The 17,604-nt window shown below is 36.5% G+C and overlaps 2 protein-coding genes across 2 annotated transcripts in view; one reads left to right on the forward strand and one right to left on the reverse strand.

The window, feature by feature from the left end:
* The window catches only part of gpalpp1 (GPALPP motifs containing 1), a 30,949-nt gene extending 16,241 nt beyond the window's left edge, over positions 1-14,708 (reverse strand). Inside the window, exons 1-5 of the mRNA XM_039745275.1 lie at positions 14,364-14,708; positions 9,026-9,197; positions 8,289-8,414; positions 5,311-5,416; positions 1,972-2,097 (exon numbers count right to left, since the gene is read on the reverse strand). Coding sequence (XP_039601209.1) covers positions 1,972-2,097; positions 5,311-5,416; positions 8,289-8,414; positions 9,026-9,197; positions 14,364-14,451 — 618 coding nt within the window. The 5' untranslated portion in view covers positions 14,452-14,708. The remainder of the gene's footprint in view (positions 1-1,971; positions 2,098-5,310; positions 5,417-8,288; positions 8,415-9,025; positions 9,198-14,363) is intronic.
* A 5-nt stretch (positions 14,709-14,713) lies between these two features.
* Positions 14,714-17,604, forward strand: part of nufip1 (nuclear FMR1 interacting protein 1) — a 32,775-nt gene continuing 29,884 nt past the window's right edge. The window contains exon 1 of the mRNA XM_039745274.1: positions 14,714-15,048. Coding sequence (XP_039601208.1) covers positions 14,823-15,048 — 226 coding nt within the window. The 5' untranslated portion in view covers positions 14,714-14,822. The remainder of the gene's footprint in view (positions 15,049-17,604) is intronic.

The raw sequence follows: 17,604 nt of genomic DNA on the forward strand, positions 1-17,604 counted from the left end.
ATAATGCAAAAAATAATGGCAAGGCATGACAAGTATGTGAATTTAATTACCAAGTAACTTGTGCAGTTTCTGCCACACGCACACATTATATATATAATATATATATATATATACACACACACACACACGCACACACACACATACATATTTACATATATATATATATATATATATATATATATCTATACTAATAAAAGGCAAAGCCCTCACTGACTCACTCATCACTAATTCTCCAACTTCCCATGTAGGTAGAAGGCTGAAATTTGGCAGGCTCATTCCTAACAGCTTACTTACAAAAGTTGGGCAGGTTTCATTTCGAAATTCTACGCGTAATGTTCATAACTGGAAGCTATTTTTCTACATATACTGTAATGGAGTTGAGCTGGAATGACGTGGGGGGCGGAGTTTCATGTGACATCATCACGCCTCCCACGTAATCACGTGAACTGACTGTCAACGCAGTACGTAGAAAACCAGGAAGAGCTCCAAAAACCGCTGAAGAAAACATGCATTATATAATTCAGAAGGCAGCGAAACAATAAGAAGCGAGCGAGTGACATATACAACCATATTCATGAGTGCTGCTACTTCGGAAACAAAGCACGGTGTAAACCTAAACTTTAAATTAAGTTCATAGACAGGCTGCCGCTGGCGTTTGGCATGCCCACGGGTAATGCGAGATACAAGTTTAATGAGAGGACGCAGGATATAAACGAGAGTTTTGATCACTTTGTAACTAAGTTAAAATTGCAGGTGAGGGGCTGTGCTTATGCAAATTCCGAGAGACTGTGTTTGTGGGGGATTGACAGTTAAGGCGGGTGGGGGAGTCACGTCATCATCTCCCCTCCCATTCATCTCATTTCGCTCTGAGCTGCGCTCCGCAGCTAACGCAGTGTTACGACTTTGTGACGCTGCCACCAAATACTCATAGAAAAATCCACAAGTTAATACACACGCTGTGTCTAGAGTTTCTCCACACTGAATCCTCCAGGCACTACTTACAAAAGGTTATATTGACAATCGTGTTACTTTTAAAATAGTTCCTTTTCTTAGCACAAGCACAGCTGAGAAGCTTCGATGCATGTGCTCCATAACGCGTAAAAAATCACGCATTTAATCACAAGCAAAGGGGAACGTCTGTCAATGCATGACTTCCTGGTACACTGATTACATTGATCAGCGCTTCCCGATTCATTTTACCCTCGCACCCCCTTGGTTTGAGAAGAAGTATGAAAAAATATGAGGTTAACACAGAAAAACAGATCACCAATTGAAGCTTTATGAATAATCGATTCGCCATCAATAATTGTTTTGGTAAAGCCATACTCAATGTAATCCTCCTTCCATTTTATAATTTTTCCCGCCACTAGCCATGATTAAATGAATGGTAAAAAAGTAAGAGCGAAGCCAGGGTGATTTATTCAGGCAGGCAGACGACAGGTCAATAGCTCGAATTTGGATATAAGTAGCTTCTATTTAGTCGCCAGAAATATCTTTGTTAGGAATGGAAGTTGAATTTAGTCTTTAAATTTCTATGGTAAAGAAAAAGTTATGCAATGATGACTACATTTAACTATATAAAGTCAAAACTTGTATATATAAAGTCAAAACTTGATTATATAAAGTCACTGTCGGAATAAATAAGTCAAAACTTTAATATATAAAGTCAGAATCGGAATATACAAAGTCCGCTCCATACTCCGCTGGGTTGGAGAATTAGTGATGAGTGAGGGCTTTGCCTTTATTAGTATATATATATATATATATATATATATATATATATATATATATATATATATATATATATATATATACACATATACATATATATATATATATATACATATATATATATATATATATATATATATACACACACACACACACACACACACACAGTATATATATATATATATATAATATATATATATATATATATATATATTTAAATGACATGAAAATATCCATTACATCTCCTGTTATCAGCTTCCTCTTCATCCTTTGAGCTCTGCGATCAATTTCCAGTGCAATATTATCTTCAGTCTCCCCTTTTGAAGGTACTGGCCCCACAATCTCATCATTATCACTGCTAGATTCCTAAAAAACATGAACATCTAGTTTTTAATTATGTTACTCTTTACTTTAGTTATTTCATCAAAACACTGCAATTACAATTTTGACAATACATATTTAACTAACAAAAGGGGTACATTATGCATGTCTTTGTCTATCACCCATGTTGCCCTTTAACTAACAAAAGTAATATGTTATTTATAAGATTTTAAGGGGTCTTATTTCTTATATCAATGTCAAAATGAGCTAGTCTGGAGCTGGTTTAATATTTTCAACATAATATAGCAACAGAAATTAAGATCATGCTTCACTTAGCTGTAAAATGGCCCCCTCTATCTGTGGTACATTTCACTAGCGTACTATTAATAATCAAGTTAATATCTGTAAAGATATGACTCTATCTCTTTCTTCTAGCACAAAATTATTCTGTATATAGGGATATAGTGTATGGATACTTCAGAGACATTAATATTCTACTTAACAATAGGTTTTATTATTTATGTATAGGTTATCAATTAATGTTTGACATCAATGAACTTCCAAATTGGACTGTATATCATTGGCATCGTTCTACAATGTAGTAATAATGAGGAACTGAATGACTAAACATGCCAATCACTTTGGACAATAGCAAGTCAGAAGCACTGTATTTCAAAGTGGAAAATATCAAACCAAGATAATGTTAGGAAACATCTAGTTTTACTAATTAGTTTCACATTTGTTACTTAAATTACAGTACCTCTGATAAAGTATACACTAATACGGTTTTTAAAAGTAACATGAAAAAATACAGGTAACATTTTGCCTGTAGGACTGCATAAAGGCAAAATTCAAAACAACATAAAAACAACTATAGAGAAAAAATCATAATAATGCAAGTATCATCTAAACAAGATTATGAGTACAATTCATATTAGCAGTTTTTGATGTACAAGTTATTATTGTTATATATGATGAGAAAGCTGGTTATATAGTAAAATGACTGCCTGAATTATGAAGAAAAGAAAAAAATCCAATTGCCAGAACATTAGACAATATTTGAGAGAAAAGTGAAATCGACAGAGTTTTCCCGGGTTATTATTATTTTTCTTTACCAGTAATTCATTTTCCTTCTACAGTGAAGATCAAATCTACTTTTTAAAGACTGTGTTTCTTCTGTAAAAAGTTAGTTAGTACCAGATTCATTTTTGTAAGGGAGATGGGTGTAGTACTTAATTTAAAAAATAACAGTCAGGCTCATCAGATGAAGAAGTAGGAACATATCGAAAATCACTGTGGTTTAAAGCTACTAAAAAGAAATTCATGGATTCGGTGACTGGAGTTTGCTACAGGAGGCCAAAACCTGATAAGAGTAATAACATATTATTTAATTATTCAAGACAGATCTTCAATAACAACAATGTAGTGATCACGATCACAGCATCGTTGCAAAGTCAAGCGGTGATGCTGTGATTTTTGTGGAGTCAATGGAGGCTCTGATCAGGGCTCTTGAGAGACTGAGCGAGGAGTATGTGACTGGGCTTGCGAGTGTCCCTGATAAAAAACAAAATCCAGGCCTTTGATGAGCTCTTAGGCACAGCCATTAGTAGTTTGTCTCTCTGTAAAGAGACTTTCGACCTTGTCAAGAGGTTTACTTACCTTGGCAGTGATATTCGTGTATCTGGTGACTCTTCCTATGAAGTCAATAGACGGTTTGGGAGAGCATGGGTGGTCGCTCGAAAGGGGAGTGTGGTACTTCCGGTATCTATGCAAAAGGACAAAGGTCCAAGTCTTTAGAGTTCTGGTGCTTCCAGTGTTGCTATATGTTTGCGAGACATTAACATTATCTAGTGACCTGAGACAAAGGCTGGACTCCTTCGGCACTGTGTCACTTTGGAAAATCCTTGGATATTGCTGGTTTGACTTTGTTTCGAATGAGTGGTTGCTTACAGAGTCCTGAATGGGGCACATTACCTGCATTATAACAGAGTGCCAATTACTGCACTATGGCCATGTGGCGTGATTCTCTGAGGGTGATTTGGCTCGTAAGACCCTCACGGTTGAGTTGCTGGACCAGGCCAAGGGAACACCCACTTACCACCTGGCTGCTGCATATAGATGGTAATTTCCATAAGGTGGGACTGGACTGTGTGTATGCCTGAGGGATGGCCATCTAGGATCCCAAGCTGTTTTGTCGTGTGGTGGGTGCGGCAACATACTATACCAGTGCATGCACCACAACCTGACTTGACCTGAGTGATCAAGGAGGATTTTAGATTTCCAAACATGGAATGAGAAGCCTCTCTTAAAAATACAGAATAGGTTCTCATGGCAAATGCCTATTTTCTCACCCAGTTTGTTTAAATAATGAAAGAATGCTAAAACTGAAGTTATTAATATTTTAAGCAGCAGGTAACCAGAACTTGGCTAAATTTGATATTGTCTTTGAAAAAAAATGTACACAAATCTGAGGAAGGCAGATTTTATGGGGATTGGGACATATTCAGAAAATAAGGAATGGAAAGTAAAACCTCTGGCGCTATAAAGGAAAGATGGTGTTACTTCAAAGATATTTTGATCCAAGTTCCAAAACTTTCCAAAAATTGATAAAAAGAAATGATCAATATGGATAAATATGAACATCAATATGATACTCTCTGTTATGTAACCTGTGTTGTCTGGAGTAATAACTGAGAAAAAACTATTACACTGATTTTAATGGTAAACTGGAATCACAAAATTCGGAAAATAATGTGCTTCAATGGAGCCCAAAGCTTGAACAACAACATTAAATATCAAAACACCCATGTGAAAAAATCTTGAATTATTTGTGTCACATAATCTAGCCATCATGTATCCAGTCATAAGCTCTTCTGGAAAATCCTCTTGTGCAAGACAAAGATGCTTTTCTCAAAGAGACTGAATTTTTAAATTGAAGACCTGTTATCTATTCATATTGTTCACTAAGCTACAATTTAAATACTTTGGGATTCTTACATAGCTGTTGGGTAAATTGATGTTTTGCTTGTTGAGGTTCCTTGGATAAGCACAAGTATGAGACATACTTTACACCTGATTCTGTCTTCACTAACTTTCCCTTAACATTTTATCTATTATTGTACACATCTCTCAGAATATTATTTTCTTCTTACTGGGGTTTTGTGACATAAACTTGTTACAATCATCCACAAAAATGTACTTTTAATGGTAACTTAGCCATGCAATTAAAACTTAAGTTCATTTTTTAAAGTTGCTTACTGATTTATTATATCCTGGTGGTAATGCAGGTCCAATGTAATCTTCAAAATCATCCTCTTCTGTTACTTTTTTAAATTCAGGAGGTAGTGCTGGCCCTATAATAGGCCTCATGTGAAGAAAAAAATTCTAATTAGTATTCTGTTAATGGCAACAAAAAAATCCTTGAATAACATGTTCCTTATCTTTGAATTCTGGATGTGAACATTCTTTTCTGTGTCTTCATTATGGATAACTGCAACACTGTTTTTAAAGCAGGTTATTATATATTTTATAGTTAATAAATACTGTAGCTTACAGAAAAGAAATACTTCTGTGCTGCACTTCAGAGTAATCCCTTACTCAATGTAATATTATATATGTTTTACATTTTAATTTAAGTTATAAAACAATAAATAAAGGAACATATATCCTGATTATCCATAACTGTAGTAACCAACCCTGAACGAGACACTAGTTCATTACAAGGTATGCCAATATCAGATTAGGAGTAATTTATTTACCTAACATTCACATTTTGGAAATTTGAGATGAGCTCACATTATTGAGACAAAACCCATGGTCGGACATGGGGAGAATATACAAATATTATACTGACAGTGTCAGGCAGTCAAACCCAGACACTTGAAGAAGTAAGGTAAAAGTGCCAAACCCAATCCTAAAACAGAGGAGCCAAAATCATGTGGTAATAACAAAAATTAGAATCTGATTAAGGTCTCCTATTATATATCATGGGGGAATGAAGCCAAGAAAAAGGAACAAAACAAACTGCATGCACTTGATTGTTACTTCATATGCAGCTAAGAATTTGGTTAGTTTACTGTAGGCAGCTTCAAACTAATGTTGGCTTCATTAAGAAAAAGTTGAAATAATTTGATGTGTCAAACATTAACACACGCTAAATAATAATAGTCTCATATGACAAACATAAGGTAACTTTTATCTATTAATGTATGTTAAATGGATGAGTTCAGTATTTGTCAAGTTATTTCTTTACAATCTTGGTATATATTAGTTTGTCAAATGAAATTGAACTCTAAAGTGAAGTACATTTAGCCAATTTAAAAAAAAAAATAACTATAGCCCACTCTTGCATTTTATAATGGAGCTAAATGTCCCAATGTGATGAAGTCATAAAAACTTACTGAATATGTCAATTTCTCAAGCCAAAAATGTTATTTAGGTGTGTCTTGAGATTAGACACAAAACATTGAATCCATGTTGTTTTAAGAAGCAGAAAACCAAAAAGCACAAAACTGTTGTGAGATTCTGCCATTTAAAAGGAGACCCGTGTGTCTCACTTTGCCAAATTCGTCTTCCTCCATGGTAGTATAGTACCCTCCAGGAACTGAGCATGGATTCACCTTAGAAAGTCATTGTCGTTACTGATATTGAATGTTGATTTGCTGACATGTGTCATTTCTGCAGATAACAAGAAAATGATAACTGAAAAAAGTCATGTGATTGCTTAAAATCTTTCACCACAGGGAAGCTTTTTTCTTTATCTTGCAAAGATATTGCTCGCTGCTGCTGGATTGTTAAAGAATGCCTGTGCTTCAGTGAGAAAGTATATTGAGCAGGCTTAAAGTGGAACATTTCTCTGTTTCAGTGGTTGATTACCTTCTGCAAATGGTTCTAACACCTCATGCTATGACAACAAACGATGACCCCCCCCCTCCCCTGCCATTCTCATTCTTCGATACTTCTAAGCATGTGCTCTAAACTACAATGGGGTCCCCCATACCCGCTCAATTAAGAAATTGCATAACGTTTGAAACACATAGTGAGGTGGACCAAGCAGTCAATGGAAAAAGAGACTACTGGCAATTATTTGTTGACACCTCAAGCATTGAACCTAGCATGTAATCAAGTGACAAGAACTGAACAGTTGTTATATGCATCTATCAAGCTTATTCAGGGCAGGGTTAGGCTGGAGCCTATCTCAGCAATCATCAGATGGATACAAGGTAGGAACAGATCGCGGATAGAGCGCCAGTCCATAACAGGGCGAATAAACCCACACACAAACTATAGATGAAAATTACCAACGCCAGTTCACCTACATTTAATCAGGTGGTAGTTTTGTACAGATGTTTTAACATAGGGAGACAGTGTGATCTTTCCTGTCTTACAGCACCGGGTTCTACATAGAGTCTGCATGTTCTCCCCATGTATTACAGATTTATTGGCATTAATAAATTATATATCATCATCATCAGTAATAGAGAATTTACCAACTCAAAAACACTGTGCTCAGTTCATTTATTACTCCTGAGCAAGTGATTCATCATGCATTTAAATTAAAAAAATAAGCAAATAAATAATGAGGTTATGGCACCCTACCTTTGTAATTTTCTGTGTTTTTTTTTATACTGCTTTTGCAAGGCACACCATAAAAGTGCATTGGCTCTTTCAAAAATCTAAGGCTTTGATTAAAAATGCAATGCAGTATAATGAATTCAGTTGTATTTTTATGTGTATAAAGTACAATCAAACTTGCATCTCGTATGTGTAAAATAAGACAGAACGTAAATGGCAGGGTGAGGGGTAGGGAATATTGGTATTGAGTCAACCCTTGACAGCACTGCATGCAAACAAACAAGAAACAAACGTATCCTTACCTCAAAAAAGTATAGCCAAGAATCTTTGATAAAATAATTATTTCTAGTTTCCTTCCAGTGTGCCTCTGAAACACGGAAGGCATATTTTCTTAAACTGAAGCCTTTGCCACTACAAACTGAATGTATTTGGTAAATTTTAAGGCTTTTTTGCACCTACGAACCCAGGTACCCTTCGTCCCCATTGTAAACTGCAAGAATAGACAAGTTATTTTTTTTTTAATTTATAAAAAATGCTTAACTACAGTGTGGCAAATTAATATATACCTGTATCACGATTGTGAAGAAATAACGTTGACTTGAAAAATACCAAATTTATTCTTTAATTTATTCTTGAAGTTATGACAACAAAGGTTTTTATACCTTTCAGGTGACTCCTGGGTCTTTTGATATCCTGGTGGTAGTGCAGGCCCAAAAAAATCACTTTCATCTTTATCATCCTGCTCAGTGTCTATTTTCTTTACTATGTTGTGTATTCTCCTTTTTTTTCTTTTATACAAGGAATGCAAAATATTAAACATATTTTCAGTTAGAAGCAAGTAAGAAAAACAAACAGTAAGCTCTCAATTAATCAAATAGAAACAATTCATTTTCTAACCTGTTCTTGCAACTGATACTTATAGGCCATTCAAGGCACCTCTTAATTCACATATATGCATTTATCTGCTCTGTTGAGAGCAAGGCCCTCAACCTGCAATTGCTGAGCACTTTGAGTAGTGAAAAAAGTGCTATATAAATATAAAGAATTATTATTATTATTTTTATTATTATATGCGTTTCTCTCTGCATATACACAAGATGCATGAGCAGGTTACAAAATTAATAAAGTAATAGAAAATCTTTAAAAGAATGTGCAAACAGAGCCACATACAGATGCCTAAAAAAAGTAAATACCATATATAATACAAATCCTTCTATTAAAATTATTCTTGCCGTACTTTATTATTTCATCTTATTTAAATAACAGATTATTACGCACTTAACTAAAACTAGAAAACAAAAACATTTTTATTAATATCTCTTAATAACACAGCACCATCATAACTACCATCATTTAAATACAATATTAATAATAGACACTTTTTTTTTTTAACCCTGACTTTGAGCCTTCTTCCTCATCAGAATCCCACATTGCATGATTAGAATATCCTGGTGGTAAAGCAGGACCTGCAGGCTTTCCTCTTTTAAAGTTTCTTTCATCTTCATCAGTATCTTCTGATGACCCCGAACTGTTTTGAACTTTGTACCCTGGGGGAAGAGCTGGTCCAGCAACTATATAAAGAACAAATGTAATTACTACATATTTAACTTAAAAAAGCACTTATTAATATTAGTTCCACGCAGTATCATATACTCTTCCCATTCTACTTTCATCAGGCTATCTTTTCAAAAGAGGGTAGTGTATACTGGCCCACCAACCAGCACTGTTGCCTTGAACATTCAGTGTCATTGGTTTGAATTTCATACCTGGTTGTATTATTGTAGAAAAAAAATTAGAAAAGATAAGCACAAACTTACAATACAGCACAAGGAAAACAAAATAAATAAATAGATGCGTGAACATAATGTAAAATAGAATGTAAATTTTTAGGGGCCAAAGGCTCGACTTTTGGGTTGCTCCCAATAAATTACCAGTAATTTCCAAGGGAAAAAATAATTGCAGAACCATTTGCTAAATAAAAGATTTCTCAGGAAATTAAAAGACTGGTAGAACTTTCCAATATAGTAGAAGGAAAGCAGGATCAAAATACACAACCAAATGACATGCTACTTAAACAGCATGGACAAGGACTGCTCTCCAATGTTTACACTGCTGAAATGTTATACTAATGTTGGCAATCACAGCTTCAACTTTTGTTAAAAGTCAAGTCAGTCAGTCATTGTCCAACCCACTATATCCTAACACAGGGTTACAGGGGTCTGCTGGAGCCAATCCCAGCCAGCACAGTGTGCAAGGGAGGAACAAATACTCGGGCAGGGCACCAGCCCACCACAGGGCACACACACACACACACCAAGCACACACTAGGGACAATTTAGGATCTCCAATGCACCTATCCCAGGTCTCCTTACTGCGAGGCAGCAGCACTACCACTGCACCACCGTGCCGCTCTTCCACCAAGATTTTTTTATAATAGATAGATACAGTCCCGATCAAAAGTTTAAGACCACTTGAAAATGGCAAAAAATCATATTTTGCATGGTTGGATCTTAATAAGGTTCCAAGTAGAGCTTCAACATGCAATTTTAGGACCACACTCCTTTAAAAGGCCAAATCTGTGCAAAGATGTGGATTCATTGTCATTTTCTGTCAGGTAGTCACACATTCTGATGGCAAAGGCAAAAAAACTGTCCCTTTTTGAACGTGGTCGGGTTGTTGAACTGCATAAGCAGGGTCTCTCACAGTGCGCCATCACTGCTGAGATGGGACGCAGTAAGACAGTCATTTGAAATTTCTTAAATGATCCTGAGGGTTATGGAACAAAAAAGTCAAGTGGAAGACTCAAAAAAATTTCACCAGCACTGAGCCGGAGGATCCAATTGGCTGTCCGTCAAGACACTGGACGATCTTTAACCATCAGACAGCATCTGAAACTGAAGGGCTTCAAAAACAAAAAACGTCTTCAAAGACCTTGTCTCCTTGAACGCCACAGAACTGCTCGTTTGGACTTTGCAAGAGAGCACCAAACATGGGACATTCAAAGGTGGAAGAAAGTTTTATTCTCTGATGAGAAAAAATTTAACCTTGATGGTCCTGATGGTTTCCAACGTTACTGGCATGACAAGCAGATCCCACCTGAGATGTTTTCTACGCCACAGTGGAGGGGGCGCCATAATGGTCTGGGGTGCTTTTTCCTTCAGTGGAACAATGGAGTTTCAGGAAGTGCAGGGGCATCAAACGGCCGCTGGCTATGTCCAGATGTTGCAGAGAGCATTCGTCATGACTGAGGGCCCTCGTCTGGGTTTTTCAACAGGACAACGCTACAGTACACAATGCCCGCAGGACAAGGGACTTCTTCCAGGAGAATAACTCACTCTTTTGGCCCATGCTGCTTGTTCCCCTGATCTAAATCCAATTGAGAACCTTTGGGGATGGATGGCAAGGGAAGTTAACAAAAATGGACAACAGTTCCAGACAGTAGATGCCCTTCGTGCGGCTGTCTTTACCACTTAGAGAAATGTTCCCACTCACCTCATGGAAAGGCTTGCATCAAGCATGCTACAACAAATTTTTGAAGTGATCAACAATAACGGTGGAGCTACTCAGTACTGAGTTCATGTTTGGAAGTTTGATTTCTGTTTTGGGAGGGTTTACAGGTTTTTTTGGAGGTGTGGTCCTAAACTTTTGATCAGCTGTAATACAGCCTGTTTCAGTTTAATCGTTGTTTTCATTAAATTGCATGGTCAAAAAATGTTTTGTCTCACTCCCATTTCTTCTTGTTGTATGTTGAAGCTCTACTTGGAACCTTGTTAAGATCCAACCATGCAAAATATGATTTTTTGCCATTTTTCAAGTGGTCTTAAACTTTTGATCGGGACTGTATATACAGCACCCTCCACAATTATTGCCACACCCCTGGTTAAAATGTGTTCTTAAGATTCTAATAAATGATTTTTTTTTTTACAAAAAAATATAGGCTCACAACACTAAAAAAAGAAAAATCCAACCTTTACTTGAAGAGCATTTATTTATTTGGGGGAAAAAAACCCACTTTAAGAAATACATTTTTTACATGAAATCATGTGTGCCACAATTATTGGCACCCCTAACAATTCTTATAAAATAAATGTAATTGAAGCATTTTTGTCATTTCTAGTTTAGTTTTTAAAGTTGATCAGAGTAAATTGGAACTTTTAATTAGTAATTACTGACTCCCTGTGTCCCTGGAGTATAAATATGACGTGACACAGAGTCCTATTTCTCTTAGCCACTCTTCAACATGGGAAAGACAAGAGAACATGCCGTCCAAATAAGGCAGATGTATGTCGACCTTCATAAGTCAGGTAATGGCTACAAGAAAATAGCTACTCGCCTAAACCTGCCTGAATCTACAGTCAGAGGAATAATAAAGAAGAGTACAACAACGGGAACAGTGACAAACAAGGCTGGACGAGGACCCAAGTTTACACATAAGTTCTTCCACTTATGGATGATGGAGGCCACTGTGCTCATTGGGACCTTCAAAGCAGCAGAATTTTTCTGTAACCTTCCCCAGATTTGTGCCTTGAGACAATCCTGTTTCGGAGGTCTACAGACAATTCCTTTGACTTCATGCTTGGTTTGTGCTCTGACATGAACTGTCAACTGTAGGACCTTATATAGACAGGTGTGTGCCTTTCCAAATCGTGTCCAATCAACTGAATTTACCACAGGTGGACTCCAATTAAGCTGCAGAAACATCTCAAGGATGATCAGGGGAAACAGGATGCACCTGAGCTCAATTTTGAGCTTCATGGCAAAGGCTGTGAATACTTATGTACATGTGCTTTCTCACTTTTTTTTTTTTATTTTAATAAATTTGCAAAAACCTCAAGTAAACTGATTTGACCTTCAGAGTGAAGTTGCCAGATCAAACAGTCAACAAGCATATAAAACAACAATCAAGGTAACTTGGGTAAAAGTCATTTTGAAAGGGATATCATTTCTAATGCTTTGTAACTCCATACAGAGAGATAACCTCAGGAGACAGCTACAGGATAAACCTGAACAGTAGTGAATCTTCCCAAGAGTGGCCAGCATGAACTTCAAGGGAGCACTATAAAATCATCCAGAAAGACTTCTAACAAAAAAATAAAAAGGTCTATAGAACTGCGGACTCCCATGGAGAATAGTCAGGCATGAACTAATGCTAACCAAGAACATAAATGTTTATCATTTGACAAATGAAATATCGGTGGGCTGAAGAGTAGCTGGGTCATGAACACAACAATGACTAAAACCATAAAAACAAATCTGTATCAGAAAGGCTGAAAGGAAGCAAAATTAGGTTTTGGACTAATCCCAATAGAAATGCTGTAGCAGGACCTGAAACGAGTAGTTCATACTTAAAAACCTACAAATATTTTTAAGTTAAAGCAGTGCTGCAAAGTACAGTGGGTTAATATTTCTACACTGTAAATGGATGTGAAAGATGGATACTGAATTACAGGAAGCACTTGCGTGCATTTCGGTGACACAACCAATTTTTAAGTATAACAGAACAATTATTTTCACACAAAGTCAAGTTAGATAACCTTGCTCATTTGATAAACAACATATATAAATAAATATTTCTTCAATCAGGTCTAACCTAATATTTAATTGCCATTATATATTAGTGAAATAATATGGTAATTAAAGCTTTTTTTCAGGAAACTTGAGGGACTAAAATGTTAATTGTAGATCAAAACACCATTTGTGAATTGAAATATGATTTGGTGACTTAATAGAATATGATCCATGGTTTGCAAGTCTAGGGATTCTGTTAAGGTTGGCAAATGTAACATTCCCTCAAAGTAAGGGATGCAGAGCCATTACATGTCAAGTTATTAAACCATATATCCATTCATTAATCCCAGGCTCGTTTAGGACTGTGGGGTTCCAGAGCCTAAAATAGTCATGGAACAGCCAAAATGCAACTATAATAAAATGAAAAGTCCCTAGCACTATTAATTCCCTCCCCCATTCTGAATTAGAATTTCAGAAAAATGTGAAAACAGATCACCAAATACAGCTAAATCCAGCAGCTTTGGGGACATAACAGTAACAAAACCTAGTCTTCACACATGCGCACTCAACCAGACTCCATCATAGAGGGGAAATTTAGAATCACCAGAGTGCGTGAAGTGCCTGCCTTTGAGTTGTGGGTGTAAAACTAGAGCACCCAGAAAGCACACCATTCAGATATGTAAAGATCATTCAAATTCAAAACAGACGGTGTGTGGGAGTTTGGAGCTGTTTAGCAATCATTAAGAAATTGTCCCACGATGGAATGTGGTATAAATAAATAAAAAAAAAACTTTCATCCAATCCTGGCAGGGCAAGTGAGACACTGGCTATTTACTGTACAATCTTTAATTGGATGAAAGGTTTAGAAAATTGAAGAGGTTTCCCTTCTTCTACAAAATGGGTTCAAAAACAATTATTCTCACTACAGCACCTGACACAAGAAATTCAAACACTTGTAATACGAAGTATTTTCTGTTTTATCATTAAGTATTTGCTGTGGCAGACTTGCCTACTAGAAATTAACATACTTACCAGTTTAAAGACTGAATTATTTTTCTGAGCAATTTAGTTAATTAGTTTAAAATATGATGCATTAAAATAACCATTCATTTTTGATTACAGTAACAGTGCATCAAATCGTTCGAGATCAAAGCCCACAATTCATTTGTTTACACAAAAAGTACATACTCTGCTAACCATAAAATGCAGTAATCAGATAAAATAATCACCTCCGTCTGATTCTTCCTCTGAACAATCTTCATTTATTTCTTTCTTGTAGTCTGGTGGTAGAGCTGGTCCAATAATATCTTTCGACATATTGCTCAACAATAACAAAGAGTACAGCAGTTTTAAGAGCCGACCAGTAAAAAGTCGTATGAGTTGAATCTAGGACGCACAGCTAGCTTATTATGTGTAAAAACGGTATACACGTCTAGACATATTACGTTAGGAAGAAAAAAAAAATCAGTTAAGTCTAAAAATCTGAATAAAACACTGTTTGGAGCAAAGTGAGACTTTCGTGCGCCATCTATTTCCTCCCACGTGACCACAAACTGTGACGCACTACATTCGCGACAGCACGTGGTTTCTAGGGCATTTCACTGGAGGCATACGGAGAACTAATGGTTCTGCTCCAAAAACAGGACAACGTGATTTAAAATAATTAACTTCTTTCTAATCTGTTTTCAATGAACCAGTCTGAACAGTTTCCACCGCCAGGTTTTGGCTGCCCTTCCGCCACAGCCCCTACATATTGGGGTCCTCCACCTCCACTCCCACCTTGTCCAAGCTGGTATCAACCTGGGTTAGAATCTCAAGCGAACTGGTATGGGTATCCAGTTCCGTACCAGTGGAACCCATGGCCTGCGCAATATAACAACACATTCAACGGATATGAACAGCAACTAACACAAGGTAACGGTTGTACTTTTTTAGCTCTGGGTTATTTAAATGTTTTGTGCATTTTTAATCTTTGTAGAGATAACACAGTTTTGGTTGTCTTAAGTTAGTGCTTTGCTTTTGGGTTAATTAAATATGTTTACAACAAAGATTGTTTTATTCATTGCAGAGTGCAGTGTTAATTAAATTGCTGCCACTGTAATGTGCTTCATGAGCTAGAAGACTGACCATGGACGGGGACTTGCTACTTCTAGACCGTGTTTCCAATTAGCAACTACATTAGTAGAAAGAAAGCAGTCAAAGTTATGACTGTCGGCTCACGAGTATTGGACAGTTGTAAAACTGTAACGTTTTTGTATTGCAAACTTGTTTATGCAAGCCATACCTTGCCATACAATTATTAAGCCTGCTTATTAATGAGCAGAATTGCTGGGTGTTGGAACCAATCCCAGGCATACGCATGGGTATATACATGTATTTATTTGATACTGTTAATCTGTTTTACAATCTGTTGGTCCCCCTTGGGTGGATATATGTTATATACTTGTACTCGGTTTTACAGATTTTTAGTTTGCTTACAGCTTTTCCAAATGTTTGTCAGTGCTTCATTTTTTATTTTTAAGTACTGTATTTGCAGTTTTCATTAATACATATGGACACACACCGATCAGTCACAATATTAAAGCCACAGACAGGTGAAGTGAATAACCTTGATTATCCCATTGCAAAGACGCCTGTCAAGGGGAGGGATACTGTATATTAGGCCGCAAGTGAATAATCAATTATGGAAGGTGATGTGTTGGAAGTAGGAGAAATGGACAAGTATAAGGATCTGGGTGACTTTGACAAAGAACAAATTGTAATGGCTGCATGACTGGGTCAGAACATCTTCAAAACGAGAGGTCATGTTGGGTATTTCCAGTATGCTATGGAGACTATCCTATCTTGTCTGATCCCACAGAAGAACTACTGTAGCACAAATTGCTGGGAAACTTAATGCTGGGTGTGAGACAAAAGTGTCACAACACAGAGTGCATCACAGCTTGCTACGTCAGTGTAACCACAGACTAATTAGAGTGACCATGATGACCCTGTAAGCGCCTAGAGTGGCATGTGAGCATCAGAAGTGGACTTTGATTGCAATAGAAGAAGGTGACCTGGCCTGATGAATCATGTTTTCTTTTAGACCATGTGGGCAGCCATTTGTGTGTCTCTTACCTGAGGAGATGGCCACGGGCTGTACTATGAGAAGAAGGCAAGCCGGAGGCCGTGTGATGCTTTGGACCTTGGGTCCTGGCATTCATGTGGATGTTACATTGACACACATGTATACTGCTGCCCAGTAATAAAATTGAAAGTTGGTAGTGCCATGCCCATTGCTGCTTTAGGTTATTGTAGAGTTACCCTTTGGATGCATGGGTGTTTTGAATTCCAAATAAATGATGTTAGAATTGAATCTAATTTCTTAAAGAATGAATGTTAATGTATATGGGGATGCTCTTAAATAGAAAAAGAAGCTTAGGAGGGATGTTCGTCTGTTGATTGTTTCTCCTTCCTCTATCTGTTCACGTCTTGATTATTGTTTTTCATACTGATAGCAAAATTTGGTTGAAAAAGATCTTTAAGTTTACTTGTGATGTTTACCCCTAAGTATTTAAACTGATCTGCTAAAATAAATTGGAAGGTCTGCTGTCTACTATTGTGTGTAAAAGAGTTCACTGGAAAAAGCACACTTTTATTCAAATTAATTTTGTGTCCTGATTTATTTTTAAATTCTGGAAGTCCATTAAGGACTACTGGTACAGACTTTCGTGGGCCTAATTTATAGTATAATATAGTGCCACATCATCTGCATATAGTGATATTTTCTGTTCAAGTCCCCTTTATCTCTGATGTATTACTTGTTAAGTACCATGTTCTAGTCTGAAGTCGTTTGAAATAATGTTGTAAATGCAAACGAGGCTTCTGGACTGGTATAAAGTAGTTTTTTCCATGCAGGTATATTTGGGTCAAGCCCAAATTTGTGCAGTGTGGTGAATAGGTAGACCAATTCAAACATGTCAAAGTCTTTTTATGTGTCCAAAGATAATATCTCTTGTGTGTTAGATTCAAAAACAAACATGAACAAACAAATGTCAAAGATTAGAAGCTAAGTAGCTTTAATAAATCTAGTTAGGTCTTGTGATATTAAAGAAGGAAGCACTTTCTCAGTCCTTCTAGCTGGAAGTTTGGAGAGTATCTTAACATCATTATTCAGAAGTTCAATTGGACAGTAATTAATGCTTGGTGAAAAGTTTGAGGTAGAGTTTTAATGTCTCTGGCTTCTATAAATGTTGATAATAATAATGGAGCTAATTTGTTTGAAAGTTTTTATAAAATCCATTGGGTAGCTGTTGGGGGGCCTGCTGCATTCCCTCTTTTTGAAGTGTGTTTATAACATCCAGTAATTCTGAAAGTGTCAGAGGATTGTCCAGTTCCTCTGCACTAAAAGTATCTAGCTGTGATATTTGGAATACATCAAAAACACTTTAGATTGAGTCTTTTCTTTAAACTGAATAGAATATAAGGACT

Source organism: Polypterus senegalus, chromosome 2, assembly GCF_016835505.1.
Source record: "Polypterus senegalus isolate Bchr_013 chromosome 2, ASM1683550v1, whole genome shotgun sequence".
NCBI classification, from domain to species: domain Eukaryota; kingdom Metazoa; phylum Chordata; class Cladistia; order Polypteriformes; family Polypteridae; genus Polypterus; species Polypterus senegalus.